The sequence below is a fragment of the Emys orbicularis genome, chromosome 1 (genome assembly GCF_028017835.1).
Source record: "Emys orbicularis isolate rEmyOrb1 chromosome 1, rEmyOrb1.hap1, whole genome shotgun sequence".
In the NCBI taxonomy this organism is placed as follows: domain Eukaryota; kingdom Metazoa; phylum Chordata; order Testudines; family Emydidae; genus Emys; species Emys orbicularis.
In genome coordinates, this window is record NC_088683.1 from 29,490,811 (window position 1) to 29,510,849 (window position 20,039).

General features: G+C 40.5%; 1 protein-coding gene across 1 annotated transcript in view; it reads right to left on the reverse strand.

Annotated features, from left to right (window-relative positions):
* Nucleotides 1-3,423: 3,423 nt before the first annotated feature.
* SRPK2 (SRSF protein kinase 2) overlaps nucleotides 3,424-20,039 on the reverse strand; it is a 197,105-nt gene continuing 180,489 nt past the window's right edge. Inside the window, exon 18 of the mRNA XM_065423748.1 lies at nucleotides 3,424-3,608. Within this exon, the coding sequence (XP_065279820.1) occupies nucleotides 3,424-3,608 (185 nt within the window). The remainder of the gene's footprint in view (nucleotides 3,609-20,039) is intronic.

Below are 20,039 nucleotides of genomic sequence, written 5' to 3' on the forward strand. Positions count from 1 at the left end.
CATACATTGGTACAGTTACAGACTAGATCCATACCAAACATGTTTCAAATATTGGTTATTCTGATCTTGAAGATAGACTACAGTAACATTTGCACATATTTTAGTACCTATCTAGGTATGTTTCCTATTCATACATGTTGGAATTCTATTTTGAACTTTTAGGATTGTCAGATTTTGTAAAATAATTCCTGAAATGCACTAAGACATTGTTATAGTGCAGTACTTACAATAAATGACCCACCTACATTGTGAAGAGAAGACATTTCAACATAAAAATGAAAGATTTATGAACTTTATTACCAAAAGAGAGGAGATGGGTATGTTTTTGTGGCTAAAGAGTAACATGGAGGTAATGGACTTAATAAAAATGAATAAATACAGTCAGAAAACTTATTGTTAAAATGCAAGTTCAGTGTTTTAATTTGACTATATATCTAGGATAAGATATCTGTATGGTAGCTAAGATATGGCCACTATGTTTGAATACAGAATAAATGTGTGCACTAATTTTTATGCTATAGAACATAAAGACAAGCCTTTAATCATCTTATTAAATACCAGTCTGGTAGTAGGACTAATTATTTTAGATCTTAAAACTAATTCAGTTGGCTGCATGTAATTTTAAAGAAACAGTAAAAGTTTAATTAGCTCTGTGAAACTAACTGATGGCATGTGGATGTAAATTTTTTTTAAGGATCAAGAACATCCACCAGTTTATAAAAAGCTAGTATATCAGACTGAGTAAAGAGGAACTGTTGCTTTGTCTTTATGTGCAACTGCTACTGGTGAAAGAAGGCATTGGACTGGTAACAGCATTAGAAATTGATTTTTCTTACTACTCCAGGAAAGATAATTCAGTTCCATCACTATTCACATCCTTGTTTTTTCCCCTGAGTCTAGCACCCAAAGTCTACTAGGAATTGGCCAAGACTATCAACTAATTAAACGATCAGATAGCTTACAGTCAACACCAATGACCAGAGCTTTGTACAAATAACCTCCTTATCCCAACCCTATAGATCCACAATTTATTACTTTACTGTGGTGTTCAAAGCCATTGCATTCATAAAATAAGTGAGTGGATCATTAGCGAGCTTGGAAGCAAGAACTTATATTTTGTACGAGACAAAGTCAAAAACATTTTGTCAGTTTAAATTGAGTAGCTACAGCTTTTCAAAGAAATGGGTAAAAGACATCATAGTAAATGTCTGAAATGGTACTATTTAAGTTACCACCATTGACTGAATGTTAGGATACCAGTAACTTTTGTAAAAATAGCTACAGTAGTGCAAAGAGCTGTAATATATTGGAATATCTGGTTTGGTGCCTAGAAAGTGACATATGTTTTAACTAATATTTCAGTTCTTAAGTTTTTCTTTCCTTCCTGTATTGAAAATTTTTCACTTGTTGCAGCAGGATGAACCTAAAGGCAACTCCAGAGTGAAGCAGAAAATTTTACCTCCTGTCTTCTCTTGCTTTCATTGCAGCATTTTGTCTTCACACTAGCAATATTATCCTTGCTGCCTTTAATTAAAAAAAAAAAAAGCTTTCCAATACGAAGTCCTTAAGTAGATGGCTGCCAGGGCTCTCTGCTCTGAAACCCAAATGTTAGCAGTGACCAATGTGGCTGAAAGTCTCTTGAATAGCGTAGTGTGTGGTACTCTAGCAAGAGGTTTTAAATAATCTGCATTTTTAATTATTGGCGGTATACACAGAAGGGCAAAAAGCAAGCACAGGTTACTTGAACTTCACCCAGGTCTGTGGAACACATGTCTGAGTCTGAACAAGCAATGAGTTAACTGTTGCAGGTGCAATTTTAGCTCTAATGTATTAAGTAAAATATTTTCAGCACGTATATAGAAATTTTACAAAAGAATTGTCAACGGGCATTTCCAGTATGCTAGGCTGAAAAACCTACTGAGAAATGTGACTATCAAAACAGTTGGATTTACCATTATCAAGCATTTGAATGACCAGCACAATGTCTGAAAAAACAAAACACTTTAATTAGACAACTGCAAGCACCTCAAACAATTGGTTATTGTTACAACACAGAGCTATCTTCTCACAATCTAGTTATTGCAAAGGCATGTGAATAAATTTAAAATGGACAGTCAAAAAAGTGGCACCATAATTATGTAAAACCAGAAATAAACTTACATTCATCCCACCGACTTCTAAAAGAGGGCAAAATACACCTCCATATTTTACATTCTAAAATCTGTATTGCCTATGACTTTGAGTCTATTTAGCTTTTTTCACCCCCTCGAAACATTTACAATTTTGCGTGCAACTTACAAAGGGCAAACTAATTGCTATATATGACAATTCCTGGGGGGGAAAAGCTAGTGCAATTTGTTTTAGGAGCATGTAAAGCTATGAATGGAATGAACATGAGCTGTTTCAAAAGTTTAATTATTTTGTCCTCTAAATTATATTTGCTTTTTGGTCAATCCTTTTTGTATCCCAAGCACATATTATCAGTAATCCTAGACAGAATATTTCCCATGCTCACTTTTAATCTTTTGGGTATAGTACAAATTACAGTGCTTATAAAAAGGCAACACCATATGGTACCATGTCGTCACTATCACATTGTAAGGGAAATTGCTATTTTCTCCTTAAAAGCACTTAAAATAGGCAAAAATTCAAAAAGGGAGTGCTGAATGATAATGCATACTTTATCATTAGAAAGAAGTCTAGCCTTCCTTTAAAGTGCCATTTGTGGAATGAAGTCTTGTAAACCAGAGCCACTTTGTTTATAATCTAATGTACAGGAACTTCTACAAAATGGAAAGTTTACACAAATCCTTAAAGCAGCTTGAAGTCCGCTACATGCAATTTGTATGCTACAAAGCTCTTTAAACTTAGTAGCTTTACTCTGAAATCCGAGTCCGCATCCCATATTTAAATGGAAATAAACATTTACAGGGTGCATTTACATACACTATAATACAAGAATGATGTCCCTTTGTCAGAAAATAAAATTGTACAATTCCTTGCCATTTCTCAGTTCTGACTTGATAATGTCAAACTTGTAAATTATATAATACTCAGCTAAAATATTTCATCATAAATAGTTACAAAACCTGCCAAAACACAGAGGGATGGGGTGGGGGGGGAATAGTTTGTTCAAAAGTTTGACATTTGAATGCCACACAACACAAGAAATGATGCTTAAAGACACGTTAAGTGTTTTCTGAAGAGAGTGGGTCAGTAAACTACCAGCTGAAGACAAGACTACCCTTCCCCAAGAATACAGTGCACAAAAAGCAAAATGTCAAACAGTACCTCAAAGCAAAATAAAGGTCTGAGGATGAAGCCAGCTCACTTGTGATCCTGTTAAAGAATTTGTGACAGTCACCAATTAGGTCCGATGCACTGGAAGTGGTTGCTGGTTCAATGTTATGTTTGAAGATTCTGCTAAGAATTCAACCATGGATGCCTAAGGCATTCTCCAGCTGAAGCTCGTTTTTCTGGAACCATTTCTAGCATGGGGATCAGGAAATCTGTGAACTGTGCAGCATCTTCATGAGGCCAACCATATTTTTCCACAAGCACATCGAAGAGGCTCCAAGGTTTTAGCTTGGTAATGTGCCGGAGTTCTCCTGCATATAAAAATGTTCTGTCAGAAAGTTCTCATTATCCTTAATTATTACTCGTTCAGTCTCTCTTCCCACTGCATGCCTAAACTATTTAGGCAGGCTAGTGTAGTATGTTACTACAGTTCTCCCTGAAAATAACCCATCCAGTGTTTTATTCAGTTGACAAAAATGAAAAACCTTTCTTAAAGTGCATTCTGAAGGCATTATTTCCTTTGAAATTAGTATCCTAGACCTGAAAACCACTGTAAACATACTTCTATTATGTTTCTACCTTCATGCATTCTGCCTTTCTTTTATAAGAAAGCATGTACTTACAATATACTTAGTGATACTGGCTTTAAAAAAAACTAACCTCTCAAAGAAAAGCTAAATAAAATTAGAGTGAATACTAATAAAATCATCTGCAACAGTGGAGGTTTCTAGTATCCAACACAATGAAATGCACTTTAGTTTGGTATCAATAGGTACAGCATGTCCTATTGCTAACACTGTATGCAAAAACTATCTGAAAGAGTCATTTATCATTCATGACACTAAAGCAAATTAAGACAACACTTTTCCAGTTTATACTGGTGAGTTCCAGGAGTATTGCTATGAATATTACTATTTACAAAAGGAGAATACCTTGTCTTTACACAAAATAGAGTTTTCATTGACTCTATTTTGTCAAACTGACAATTATATATCATCAAAAAACAAAGAAAATGAAAAACCATTAGAAAGCCCAAATTAAGAATTGACTTCACACACACATTTTTTTGGAACTTTAGCAATTCCAGATGTGGTCATGCAAACAACTTTAGCTTTCTCCCTTCTCATACTATCCCAATACAGCTTATTCTTCTTATCTATCCATTACTCAGATACATCACCAGTGACAAAATACACAAAATTTCTCTCAATAAATTAGTGTGATGGCAGGATAAGGTTTCTGATTGTTCCCATGGTGTCACTATGGAGGCTGAGCAAAGGCTGTTTGCATACTCCCAACATTTGGATGTTTTTGTAAAATGGAGACTGAATTTGACATGACAAGCCTCAGGGTTAGTGCATTCTGAGGAAACTATAACATTCTCTAAGAGTCTTTGGCTGAGGGGTAGATACTTTGATCACTAACTCTAGGTAAAAGTTTTCTGCAAGAAATTCCACTAGGACTTTTTAAGTGTTTAAGAATTGCTCAGTGACAGGTATCCATCCCTTCTGCCATTCCAAGCTCTGACATGACTGGCAGAGCTTGCAAGCTAATCAGGAATGGACCCCATTTTTTCCTAAACTGTCTTGCTTCCTCATTTCTATTCTCCATACTAACTCCTTTTCCCTTCCCTGCTCCTTCCAGAAAAAACCTACCTGCACCCCGTAGGGTTTCCTGCCAACTGCGTTCAGATGTGGTCACCCCATCTCAAAAAAGATATACTGTACTGGAATCGGAAAAGGTTCGGAAAAGGGCAACAAAAATTATTAGAGGTAAGGAACGGCTTCCGTATGAGGAGAGATTAATAAGACTAGGACTTTTCAGCTTGGAAAAGAAACAAATAAGGGGGGATATGACAGAGGTCTATAAAATCATAATTGGTGTGGAGAAAGTAAATAAGGAAGTATTATTTACTCCTCATAACACAATAACTAGGGATCATTAAATGAAATTAATAGGCAGCAGGTTTAAAACAAACAAAAGGAAGTATTTCTTCACACAACACACAGTCAACCTGTGGAACTCCCTGCCAGAGGACGTTGTGAATGCCAAGACTATAACAGGGTTCAAAAAAGAACTAGATAAGTTCATGGAGGATAGGTCCATCAATGGCTATTAGCCAGGATGGACAGGGATGGTGTCCCTAGCTTCTGTTTGCCAGAAGCTGGGAATGGGCAACGGGATGGATCACTTGATGATTACCTGTTCTGTTAATTCCCTCTGAGGCACCTGGCATTGGCCACTGTCAGAAGACTGGATACTTGGCTAGATGGACCATTGGTCTGACCCAGTATGGCTGTTCTTATGTTTGAGACCCATTTGGAGAATCTTTGGGCCGATATTACTGCGCCTTTTGACCTTTCCACAATGAAGAGAAAAAGATTAGGAGATTTCCTAAAGGCCTTTTTCCTGTCCAGATAAAAGGGTAAGGCTCTCCTAATGTCTAGTGTAGGCAGTATAGCTGCTCGGGTATCATGATGAAGCTTTGGATGACAGATTAGGAGATGAATCAGCTGGTTTATGTGAAAAGACAAGGTCACCTTGGGGATGAACTTCAGATGTGGCCTAAGAGTAGCCTCATCTTTAAAGAATACTGTGGAGGGGTGGGGAGGGGGTGCCATTAGTGCTGCTATCTCCCCTATTCTCCTCATCAAGGTGAGGGCCACCAGAAATGCCGTCTTCATTGATGGGTATGTAAGTGAAGAAGTGACCATAGGTTCAAAGGGCAGTCTAGTCAGGCTCTTGAAAACTAGATTTAGGTCCCATGTTGGAGTGGGGTGTCCGGGTTGGGGATAGAGGTTCACTATGCCATTGAGGAATCTCTTCGTAGTTTGATGGGCAAAAACCAAGTATCCCTCTATCTGCTGATGGAAAGCTATTATAGTTGCAAGGTGTACCTTTACCGAACTGGGGGATACCCCTGACCTCTTGAGATCCAGTATATAGTCCAATACCACAGGAAGGGTGGAAGACGTTGGGTAATTTGTCTGGAATTGCACCAAACCTGAAACCTAATCCACTTTGCAGGCAAGTGTGTTGGGTAGCTGATTTTCTACTGTGTAGTAGCACTCCCTGCACCTCCTCATTACAGCAGCTCGCTATGTGCTGGAACCATGAAGGAGCCAAGCCTTGAGCCGGAGGATCCACAGGTTGGGATGGATACTTTGTCTTTCGTTCTGAGAGAGGAGGTAAGGGGGGGAAGGGGGTTGGTGGACATATCGCCAGCTGTGTCAGGTACGGGCACCACGTCTGTCTCGCCAGGTGGGAGCAATCAGTATGACATTTGCTTTTTCTCTTTTTATTTTTATCAGGACCTTCAGCAGCAGAGGGAATGGGGGAAAGGCGTATAGGACGCCCTTGTCTCATGGGAGAAGGAGAGCGTCCTCTAATGAGCGTTTCCCGGTGCTGGCTCTGGAGCAATAGAGTGGACATTTCCTGTTCAGGTAAGTAGCAAACAAGTCTATCGTAGGGGTCCCCCATTGATAGAATATACTGTGGAGCACTGCTGGGTTCATTTCCCACTCGTGATCATGTGAGAACTTGTGACTGACACTGTCTACTGTTATGTTCTGCGATTCTCGTAGGTAGGCCGCTGATAAGAAAACACTGTGGCAAACACACCAATTCCATAGCTTTAGTGCTTCTGTGCACAGGAGGATGATCTGGCTCCCCCTTGACAATTTCTGTAACACATGAACGCTATGTTGTCTGTCATAATTTTTATGTGTGTACTTCTGAGCAGTGAAAGAAAGTGAGCACAAGCATTTCTGACTGCTCTGAGTTCAAGGAGGTTGATGTGGAGAGTTGTCTCCGTGGGCAATCACTTGCCCTAAGTCTTAAAGTTGTTCAGATGCACTCCTCAGCCAATTAGGGATGCATCCGTAGTCAGAAGTAATGTTGGGGGAGTTGTGTAAACAGGACCCCTGTACAGACATTTGTTGAATCTTTCCACCAATCCAGGGAGCGTCTAACCTGGTAGGGCATCAAGAGAGGTTTGTCTAACCTGTCTTTCTTTGGTCTGTAAACAGATCTGAGCTATGCCTGTAGACATCTAATATGTAGTCTGGCATGAGATATTACAAATGTGTCTGCCTCTGTGTGTCCCAGAAACTGGAGGCAGTGTCTACCTGATGTTTGTGGGCTGGCTTGAATTGTGGGAAGGATGTATGGTTACAGCTGCAGTAACAAGACAAAGAAAAACTGACTTAAAATAAACAAGCACAAACCTTCCCACTATTCTGTTGGTTGGCAAGAAGGAAGGGAAGAGAGAGAGAGGAAAGGCCTTGGAAAGAAAGGAGGTTGTATATTTTATCTGGGATAGGACTGAAAATAAGGGTCAGTTGTCTCAAACTGGTTTCTAGTTGAAATCAGTAATTGGCAATGACATCACTTGTTTGTTAAAGGGTATAAAAAGTAAACTCTTAAAGGGTTCATTGCTAATACCTGCCTGAACACACTGGAGCCAACCAATATGGGTCTAAGCACCCTAGGTTTATCCTGGTTATAAGTATTTTGATTAAATACCTATAAATGTTTGGTTACCGTTTGGATGTAGTAAATTGCTTATTATTTAGGCTTTTTGGGAATGTTTAGAGCAACTGTATAAATCATTTGGATTAAATTAGTGTTTGGTGGTTTCCCACATTCATATTAATAATTTCAAATATTAATAATTCCAGCATTTTGGAGACCCACAAAGGGACGCCAGACATTAATTTCAGTTGCTCTGAATCCCCAGAATGAAGGGGTAGCAACCTATCCCTCTGGGGCAAGTACAGAAGTTTCTTCTAAAGAGAAATTCAGTAACAGAAGGGGACTAGAGAGAGGTACTTTGGATCGCTATGTAAAACAATGCCTGGCAGAGCACAGCAAAGGTCTGTTGAATGTCATAAATAGATACATTATTAGGAAAGCATGGCAGATGTCTGTTGAATGCCATTGAAATCTTAAAAGCAAAATACCCATGGGCGACCAGGGTGACAAATATTAATACTGCCTTCTTAAACAATCCCAAGGTAAAGAAAGCACAGACTGGGGCAGCTATGTTACAGGGACTGTACTCCGTGGCTAACTCTTTGCAGGCAAAGTGCACCACCTTGAAGAATGAGTTAAAAAAATCACAAAGATAAGCTCAGTGCAGCCAAGAGAAATTGGCTAATAAATGTGTCATTTTGGGAGATAAGTAAGTGATTTAAGGAAAGAGAGAGAGGGGTTAAAAGGAGCTTTTGCACAAATTAACACTGCAGAGTTTGGAAGGAATTAAACAGTCAGGGGTTGTGGAAACCTTAAAGAGTGAAAGTGTTATAAGAAGAGAGTGCTTGATTTGATAAAACTCAGTTATGGCAGTATAGTCACACTCGGTGGAACCCTGGTAGTCAAACAAATTATACAAGGGGGTCGGGTGGTGGCTACTACCACCACTGTTTTTGGCCCCAGAAGCCTTTTCAGCCATTCTGAAGGAAAATGGGGCCTTTTCCAAAGGAATGGTGACTGCTGCAGGCCCAGAGACACTCTGATTTAAATCATTTGACTATGGACGATTTTTTGTCAAACACAGGTAGCTAGTGTTATTTGGCTTTGTTATTTAGTGTTTAACTCTTGGGGTACCTCAATGGTTTTATAAGGTTCAATATCATGTAAATAAAGACTAAAGTGGCTATGGCGGCCAGAACCTGGATAGTGGAAAGAGACCCTGATCCTTTTTCAGTAATCAAACAGCAACTAAAAGAGTTGCGTGAGAAGAATGAAAAATTAAAAAGACAGTGCACCTTTGGAGCAACAGCAGGGGTGAGGTGCACAAGAGAAGAAATGTTAGGAACACTGAGCCTTAAGGTGGCCCTGAGTAAGCAGACACTCACTTTGATAAGAATTCATGGGAACCTGAAGCACAAAACCAAAGAGTTACACTTCACGTGAAAACTGACACAGCTAATATAATGTGATAGCAAATAAAAGTGGAAGTTAAACGACGGAAAGAACATGCATTTCCCCCCATGGAATATGCAGTGTATGCTGTAAAAGGGGTAAAAGTAACGTAAGCAAATCATGCTAATAATTAAGATCCTATAATGGCTACAAAGAGGAGCCATGTTAGTTTGTGTTTTCTTCTTCAGATGGCTGTGTGTTTTGGAAGCAGAAATCAACCCACCACCAAGAAAGATCAGCGAATATAAGAAATGGAGCTTAACCATTAATAATCTTATCAAAAAGTTATGATTAATTGTGATGTAAAGTACATGTTATTAAGGAACGAAAATCTATTTGGTGATGTTTTGTAAATGGAAAAAAATAACGGTATTAAAACTAAGTAATTGTATAATAGATTGAAATGCCCGAGGTTGCAAACAAATACAACTAATGGCTTTGGGTAAAACCTATTAAGAAAATGTTGTGCTATACATAGATCAGTGGTTCTCAAACTTGTGTGACCCCTTTCACATAGCAAGCCGCTGAGTGCGACCCCCTCTTAAATATATAAAAAAGTGTTTTTAATTGATAACACCATTATATAAATGCTGGGGGCAATGCAGAGCTTGGGGTGGAGGCTGACAGCTCATGACCCCCTGAGGGGTCCCAACCCCCAGCTTGAGAACCCCTGATGTAGATGATATTCTGATGCATACTGCTGACAGGGAAAGCCATTTAAAAGCACTGTAAACCCTGTTTGCAGGTGGTTTCCTTTCTGGGACTAACCCTACAACCTGGCCAGCAAGCTCCAGACAAATAAAAAGTTAAGTGATTTTTGGAGCTGCCCGTCTGTACCTCAGAAACAGCGCTGCTATCCCCTGCTGGGCATGACAAGGTTTTGTCAAGACTTCATGTCTGACAACAAAGCAATCGCTGCACCCTGTACTAGCTCCTGAAAAGGAGGTGGGAACTGACACATCCCAGCATACCCAAGCAGTGTAAAGAGGTTTTAACACAAACTCCAGTTCTTCACACCAGATCATACAAAACCTTTTGCATTGTTTGTAGCAACCAGGGACACAACCATTTCAGCTGTGTTAACTCAGAACTATCATGACAGGAAAAACAACAACGTATTGCTTATGTTTACAAGGTACTGAATTGAGTTGAAAATTAGGATACCGCCCTGTGAAAAACATGTTTTGACACATTTTAGATATCTGATAGGGTTAAGACACACAAAACTGTTCACTGCTCATACTCCCTTAAAGTATCTTTTTGTCTGGTAAAATCAAAGAAGGTACAGTGTCTAGTCCTAGATTGACACAGTGGTCCTTGCCACTGGAAGAGCACCAAATTGAAGTCTGTCCTATGAAACAACCCTCACCTTTGCCTGCAGGACTGTTAATTGTGGTACTCCACATGAGTGTCCTGGAAAAGTGGCCCTCACCCCTATTACAACGTGCAGTGTGGCACAGCGACTGGCTATGGTAACACATAAAACAAGTTTATTAACTACAGAAAGATAGATTTTAAGAGATTATAACTGATAGCAAACAGATCAAAGCAGATTACCTAGCAAATAAACAAAAACACAAACTAAGCCTAACATACTAGATAGATTGGACATGAATTAGCAATTTCTCACCCTGACTGATGACATAAGCAGTCCACAAAGTTCCCATACACAGGCTAGAAATCCCCCCAGTTCAGTCTTTATTCCTCAGGTGTTTCCAGGAGTTTTCTTGTGTGGGGAGTGAGGCCTGCCCAGCTAGGGGGGTTATGGGGCACAGCAGTTCCCATGGCTCCCAGACTACGCCCCGGGGGTACAACCCATCACATGCAGTACTTAATTTAAATTCTGAAGGGCTGCACCTCAAGGTTCTGACAATATATGTTGATGAGTCATCTGAAAAAGGGACCCCAGTCACAGAATTTGCAATTTGGGCTCCTTCAGTTTAGGCTGAACCTGTGCAGTGCAGATGCAGTACACGCTCAGCGCTGTATGTGGAATTGGCTGCTGGCGCGGAGGCATTATCACTCTGTAAAAAAGAACAAGTACTGGCTGGTGTAATATGCTCAGACTCTAAAAGGATCTGTAATGCCTTAACAACATTCCTCCCTTGGTGGAGTATGAATTTGTTTTGCAGTGCAGATCACAAGCCTTTACGCTATCAAGCCCTTTTGTGCTATGTATGAAAACAAGCAACTAAACTGGGTAATTCAGCAGTATATGTGGTTAAAGTAAAAGATTATTCCAGACATGAGGAAGCGAGCAAGAAAAACAGCAGAGTAATGGAGCATTTAATCCCAGAAAAAACCATGTTTCCAGCATCATGATGGGAAGGCCCTTACTACGTAATACAAATTGCCAGTGCTGCAATTGATCTAGTACGAATAGAATCAGGACCTAAAAGCAAGGATCGATGGCTACATGCTACTCAGTTAAAACTGTTCAGGGGTTCCCACTAAGAGAGCATCAGAACTTGTGTTTTGTTTTTCAGGCTGTTGATAGTGTACAGAGACGGGTGTGATTGTGCATGGAGAACGTGACTCAATAAAATGCAGAAACAACAATCCCAATCTGAGTATATATTGAAATGACAGTTGAAAGTCCGATTCAGTTATGGTGTGAAATAAACAATGCTACTGGATATCACATATAATTCTGCAGTGACCTGAGGACAAGCAAAAACAGGGTGATTGTGTAAGAACTGACAATCACAGCATCAATCCCTATTTAGGGAATGGTACCTTGAACTTTCCATATGTGTATACTAGGTATAATACAGGTTTTGTGTTTCCTGTAAAATTTAATCAAACAAGGGCTTATTGATATATACCCTTTTGAGAATCAGGGAAGGTAGAACTAAGGGTGGCACAAACACCATCCATTGAAAAGAAATAAACCCAGAATGCCCCAAGATGGAGGCAGGATGCAGTGATGAATTGATATTAAGGCTCCTTAAAGAAGTGCTGTACAATGATGTTCATTTTATACATATAAGTGTGTTTAATTTGATTTCACTGCATTTGCCAAAAGGAATATGCCCGCAACAGTCTGGCCAATTTTATGGCAAAATGATGAAGGATTATGGGAAAGATCTTGTTAATAAAAATGCAGAGGTAAAGGCACCTGAATCAATTCAAAGATGAAGCCAGTGGGGCCTATCCACCAGTGATGTACCAGGGTCGTTTGAAGCCAGAGCATCAATCTGAAACCAGGCAGACCCAGAGACCTGGTGGGAACACGACTGAGCATTCCAGCACAAGCTGGCTGCAGCTGTATTGAGCCCAATGAATGAGCAAAGCAAAGAACTCATGAATTAAGAACTTTTGAATGTTCATGCTATGCATATATACGTAGTTAATTTGCTTACAGAAGTACAGCATAAAGTAAAAGAAATAGTTAACCAAACCAGCGCAATAGCCAGGGCCATAACATGTTCTGTGTATGGAGGGTATACACTACACAAAATCAAGGCTCCTTCACAGATATAGAGAAAGGTAAATTTCCCACTTTTATCACCACAGGTATGACAGAGATCATACTGATTGGTGTAAAACAAAACATCACAAAGGTCCAATACTATCATGTTAATTGTTGAAAAGACACACAGGTCCTTATGCCACTTATGCTATCCATCTCCGTAAACTGCAGAACACCAGGTCATTGAAACCATTGTTAAGAGTAATACCAGTAGGGGTACTGTTTCTCCTCCTCAAATACTGTTGCAAGATAATGACAGTATGGAAAGCTCCAGACTTGTCCTGTTGCTTGCACTTGGGGGACACCTAAAGCAATCTCCAAACAGCACAGTACAGATACTGGGGAACTGGTGAAGTCAAAACTGCTTATGCTGGCAAAGATAAATGTTGTGGCTGGAAGTAACCACTTTTGATATGGACCCAAAAACTGTTATTTTAATTGGCCAAAATTCACTGCGGTGATAAATGGAAAGACCTTACTTCCCAAACCCATTGTTCATAATATAACTAGATTACAGGAGTATGCTTTAAAAGCAGTATCCAAGTCTTGGCATTCTATTCCTCCTTTGACCCTGGATTTTAAAAGCTTAATAGCCAAGAACAGGGAATTCAGGAGTTAACTAACTTCTCCTGGTGGGAAGAAGCACACAAAGTGGGATTACACCCATGGTGAGGACTGTCATTCAAAGCTTTGTTAGTTCTCTATGTGATTTTGTATTTGATGTTGCAAAATTGTAGAGGAATGTTTGAAATGCTTAATGTAAAACCCATATAGTATGTAGGGTTTTAAGGTGGAGAATGTAGAGATGGCTATGAAATTAAAAGAATTAACGTTATTCTAAGCTTGGTTAAGAAAATAATGTCTGCTTTATGGTTTGCGGCTAGTAGGAAAAGGCCCCAATCAGCAAGTAAAAGAAGGCTGTGAAAATAATAAGCAGTATTACTATTACTTGCAGTGTGGGAAAGATGTATGGTTAGAGCTGCAGCAACACGACTAAGAAAATAATAAACGAGTAATGGCAACGGGGGATTCAATCATTAGAAGCTACACAGATAGCTGGATTTGTGATGACCAGGAGAACCACATGGTGACTTGCCTGCCAGGTGCTAAGATGCGGATCTCTCAAGACATCTACAAAGATTTCTGTGTAGTGCTGGGGAGGAGCCAGTAGTCATGGTACATGTAGGTACAAATGACAAAGGGAAGATAGGAGAGAGGTCCTGGAGGCCAAATTTAGACTGCTAGGTAAAAGATTAAGTCCAGGACCTCCATGGTAGCATTCTCTGAAATGCTTCTAGTTCCACCTGCAGGGCCAGTTAGACAGGCAGAACTGCAGAGTCTCAATGCATGGATGAGACAATGGTGTACAGAGGAGGGGTTAAGATTTATTAGGAACTGAGGAACCTTTTGGGACAAGTGGAGCCTAAGCAGTTGGAGTGGGGCCATGGCTTGGGGTGGAGTGGGGCTGCGGACAGGAGTAAGGGGGCTGATGGCTAGGGTCGCAGCTGGGGGCAGGAGCGGAGCCGGAGCCACAGCCAGGCCGTGGTGGAGGCTGGCAGCCGGGCCCACGGCCAGGTGCAGCTCTGCTCCCGGCATTGCTCCCAGCTTCGGGAATGGAGCCAAGGCCAGCAACTGAGGCTGGGGCCTGGCGGGAAACCGTGCCGAGGCTGGGGACAGGGCCAGGCATGCGGCCAGAAGCCAGGAACATGGCTGGGGGCGGAGAGGACCTCGGGGACGCTCCCTCCCGGCCCCCATGGGGGCTGACCCAAGCACCGCCGCATCCCCCCTCTGGAGGTTACTCCATGCCCCCCTAGGGGACACACAATACACTTTGGGGACCTCTGCTATACAGGAAGGATGGGCTCCACCTAAACCAAAATGGAACTGGATTGCGGGCAAGTAAAGTTAAAAAGGTCATAGAGCAGTTTTTAAACTAAGGGCTGGGGGAAAGCCAATGGGTGCAGAGTAGCACGTGGTTCTGACAGAGACATCCCTTAGGGGAGTATCTATTAATGGACTTTCTCTATATCCTAGTGAGGAGGAGAGGATGGCAGATGATAAAATATGGGTAGGATCTGACAAGAAATAGTCAAATGAAAAAGAGACCCATTCAATTACATAACATAATGGCAGACAACTAAAAAGTGATTATTTTTTTAAGTGCTTATACACAAATGCTAGAAGTCTAAATACTAAGATGGGTAAACTTAAGTGCCTCAAATTAAATGAGGATATTGATATAATAGGCATCACAGAAACTTGGTGGAATGAGGATAATGAATGGGACACAATAATACCAGGGTACAAAATATATCAGAAGGCCAGAATAGGTCATACTGGTGGGGGAGTAGCAATATATGTGAAGGAAAGGGTAGAGTCAAATGAAGTAAAAATGTTAAATGAACCAAACTGTGCCACAGAATCTCTATGGACATAATGCTATGCTTGAATAATAAGAATAGAACAGTAGGATATACTACCGACCACCTGACCAGGATGGCGATAGTGACTGTGAAATGCTCTGGGAGATTAGAGAGGCTATAAAAAAAGAAAAGAAAATCAAATAATAAAGAGGGATTTCAACTATCCCCATATTGACTGGGTACATGTCACCTCAGGACAGGATGCAAAGATAAACTTTCTTGACACCTTAAATCAGGGGTTCTCAAACTTAATTGCACCGCGACCCCCTTCTGACAACAAAAATTACTACACGACATCAGGAGGGGGGACCGATGCCTGAGCCCGCCCGAGCTCCACTGCCCTGGGTGGGGGGGCCAAAGCCCGAGTCCCACTCCCCAGGGGAGGGGGAACAAAGCAGAAGCCCAAGGGCTTCAGCCCCAGACAGGGAGCCTGTAACCTGAGTCCCGTCATTCCAGGCTGAAGCCCTTGGGCTTCGGCACCAGGTGGTGGGTCTCAGGCTTTGGCCTCAGGCCCCAGCAAGTCTAAGCCAGCCCTGGTGACCCCATTAAAATGGGGTCACGACCCACTTTGGGGTCCCAACCCACAGTCTGAGAACCGCTGTCTTAAATGACTGCTTCTTGGAGCAGCTAGTCTTGGAACCCACAAGAGGAGAGGCAATTCTTGATTTAGTCCTAAGTGGAGCACAGGATCTGTTCCAAGAGGTGAATATAGCTGAACCCCTTCGTAATAGTGACCAATAATAAAATTTTACCTCCCTGTGGGGAGCAGAGGGAAACACCAAAGCAGCCCAACATGGTAGCATTTAATTTCAGAAAGGGGAACTACACAAAAATGAGGAAGTTAATTAAATAGAAATTAAAAGGTACAGCACCAAAAGTAAAATCCCTGCAAGCTGCATGGAAATTTTTTAAAGACACCACAATAGAGGCTCAATTTAAATGTATTAAAAAAACATAGTAAGAGGACCAAAAAAGTGCCACTTTAGCTAAACAAAGTAAAAGAAGCAGTTAGAGGCAAAAAGGCATCCTTTAAAACGTGGAAGTTAAATCCTAGTGAGGAAAATAGAAAGGAGCATAAACTCTGGCAAGTGAAGTGTAAAAATATAATTAGGAAGGCCAAAAAAAGAATTTGAAGAACAACTAGCCAAAGACAAAAAAAAATTGCTGTTACTTTTTGAAAGTACATCAAAAGCAGGAAGCCTACTAAAAAACCAGTGGGGTCACTGGACGATTGAGATGTTAAAGGAGTACTCAAGGAAGATAAGGCCATTATGGAGAAACTAAATGAATTCTTTGCACCAGTCTTCATGGCTGAGAATGTGAGGGAGATTCCCAAACCTGAGTCATTTATGCTAGGGGACAAATGTGAGGAATTGTTCCAGATTGAGGTATCATTAGAGTAGGTTTTGGAACAAATTGATAAATTAAACAGTAATAAGTCACCAGGACCAGATGGTATTCACCCAAGAGTTCTGAAGGAACTCAAAATGTGAAATTGCAGAACTACTAACTGTGGTATGCAATATATCATTTAAATCAGCTTCTGTACCATGACTGAAGGATAGCTAATCTGACACCTATTTTTAAAAAAGGCTCCAGAGGTGATCCCGGCAATTACAGGCCGGTAAGCCTAACTTCAGTACCAGGCAAACTGGTTGAAACTACAGTAAAGAACAGAATTATCAGACACATAGATGAACATGATTTGTGCGGGAAGAATCAACATGTTTTTTGTAAAGGGAAATCATGCCTCACCAATCTACTAGAATTCTTTGAGGGGGTCAACAAGCATGTGGACAAGTGGGATCCAGTGGATATAGTGTCCTTAGATTTTCAGAAAGCCTTTGACAAGGTACTTCACCAAAGGCTCTTAAGCCACATAAGCTGTCCTGGGATAAGAGGGAAGGACCTCTCATAGATCAGTAACTGGTTAAAAGAGAGGAAACAAAGGGTAGGAATAAATGGTCAGTTTTCAGAATGGAGAGAAGTAAATGGTGTCCACCAGGGACCTGTACTGGGAGCAGTGCTGTTCAACATATTCATAAATTATCTGGAAAAAGGGGTAAACAGTGAGGTGGCAAAATTTGCAGATGATACAAAACTACTCAACACAGTTAAGTCCAAAGCAGACTGCAAAGAGTTACAAAGGGACCTTACAAAACTGGGTGACTGGGCAACAAAATGGCAGATGAAATTCAATGTTGATAAATGCAAAGTAATGCACATTGGAAAACATAATCCCAACTATACATATAAAATGATGGGGTCTAAATTAGCTGTTACCACTCAAGAAAGAGATTTTGGAGTCACTGTGGATAGTTATCTGAAAATATCCACTCAATGTACAGCAGCAGTCAAAAAAGCTAACAGAATGTTGGGAACCATTATGAAAGGGATAGATAAGAAGACAGAAAATATCATATTGCCTCTATATAAATCTATAGTGCGCCCACATCTTGAATACTGCGTGTAGATGTGGTCACCCAATCTCAAAAAAGATATATTGGAACAGGAAAAGGTACAGAAAAGAACAACAAAGATGATTGGGGTATGGAACAGCTTCCATATGACGAGAGATTAATAAGACTAGGACTTTGCAGCTAGGAAAGAGAAGACTAAGGGGGGATAAGATAGAGGTCTATAAAATCATGACTGGTGTGGAGAAAGTAAATAAGGAAGTGTTATTTACTCCTTTTCATAACACAAGAACTAGGGGTCACCAAATGAAATTAATAGGCAGCAGGTTTAAAACAAACAAAAGGAAGTATTTCTTCACACAACGTACAGTCAACCTGTGGAACTCTTTACCAGAGGATGTTGTGAAGGCCAAGACTGTAACAGGGTTCAAAAAAGAACTAGATAAGTTCATGGAGGATAGGTCCATCAACTGGCTATTTGCCAGGATGGGCAGGGATGCAAAACTATGCTCTGAAGTATCCCTAGCCTCTGTTTGCCAGAAGCCGGGAATGGGCAACAGGGGATGGATCTCTTGATGAATCCTGTTCTGTTCATTCCCTCTGAAGCACCTGGTATTGGCCATTGTTGAAAGACAATATATTGGGATAGATGGACCATTGGTCTGTCCTAGTATGGCTGTTCTTATGTTCTAAAAACTGACTTTAAAGAAACAAGCTCAAACCTAGGCAGCAGGTTTAAAACAAATACAAGGAAGTTCTTCTTCACGCAGCGCACAGTCAACTTGTGGAACTCCTTGCCTGAGGAGGTTGTGAAGGCTAGGACTATAACAGAGTTTAGAAGAGAACTGGATAAATTCATGGTGGTTAAGTCCATTAATGGCTATTAGACAGGACGGGTAAGGAATGGTGTCCCTAGCCTCTGTCTGTCAGAGGGTGGAGATGGATGGCAGGAGAGAGATCACTTGATCATTGCCTGTTAGGTTCACTCCCTCTGGGGCACCTGGCATTGGCCACTGTCGGTAGACAGGATACTGGGCTAGATGGACCTTTGGTCTGACCCGGTACGGCCTTTCTTATGTTCTTATGTTATGTTCTTATGTTCTTCCCACTGTACTGTTGGTCAGCAGAGAGAAAAGGCCTTGGGAAGAAAGGAGGCTGTAAATCTTATCTGGATTAAGACTGAAAATAGGGGTGAATTTTCTCAAACTAGATTTTAGCTGAAGTCAGTAATTGGCAATGACATTATTTGTTTTTTAAAGGGTTCATTGCTAATACCTACCTGACCAGACTGGAGCCAACCAATATGGGTCTAAGCACCCCTGGTTTAGCCCGGTTTGTAAGTATCTTGATCAAATGCTTTAAAATGTTTTGTTGCTGTTTGGATGTAGTAAATTACTTATTATGTAGGCTTTTTAAGCATGTTTATGGCAATTATATAAGTACCATTTGGCCTCTGGCTTTAATAACATAATTTATGGTTAATTAATGTTTGGTGGTTTCCCATATGAATAATTTCAAATATTATTAAAAATTCCAACCCTCTAGCTCCTCTGATGCTTTCTGGCCAGTGTCAGACAGTTTGTAAGCATGTTTTCTCTTCTTCAGTCTAGCTGACAGTTGAAACAAAAGACCCCTTTAAACTCAATCCTTAAATGCAGCTCTTCTCCCCCAACCTTCTTCATAGCCTTCTGCTGTGAATGACTTTCCAACCAGTGTGTGCTTCATCAGTGCCCTCTGATCTAATTGACTGGCTAGACTTATTCACAGCATTTAGATGTGAAGCAGTCCCAGTCTACCACAGTATTTGACATGGAGAAGGCAACAGACATTCTGGGCTTTCAATGCCTCTTCCATAACAAGCAGCTTGGGCCTTCCTTGAGTGGTAAAGAACACAAACGGCACTCGAGGGAGTCAGTTTACAGATTGGGGCCACAGCTGCAGGGGAGAGTGATTTAAATCATCGCTTTACATCACTTGATTTTTGTTCATCGATTTAAATCCGGTTGAGGCTTTGAAAACCTAAATTTGATCTGGGCTATTGGGACTTCAACTGACAATGAACCAAATTATAAATGCTGGGTTTTTAGGGTTTTTTTTTTTTTTTTTTTTTTAATTCTACTAATGCAAAGGTCTCGTCTGAATTTTACAAAACCATAAAAAATCGAAATATTGAAAATTAAGGCCTTGAGCCTGAAAACACAAAGTAATAAACTTTACTCATATGAACAGTGCCATTGACTTCAATGAGACTACTCCAGTGCTTAAAGTTAAATGTGTGCATAATTATTTGTAGCAACAGAGGCTACAGTTGTAGTTTTTGGTACACAGAGGATATTTTTAAAAACAGGAGGCTAAAATTGGACTTCTAAGCCCACATTTAGATAAGTGTGAAATTTTTACAAGCATCTAAGTGACTCAGGTGCACAAGCCCCACTGACTGCTCATCCATCATAATTTGCCGTTTCTATGGTCTGGCTATTTATCAGTCTTGTATATGGGTTCATG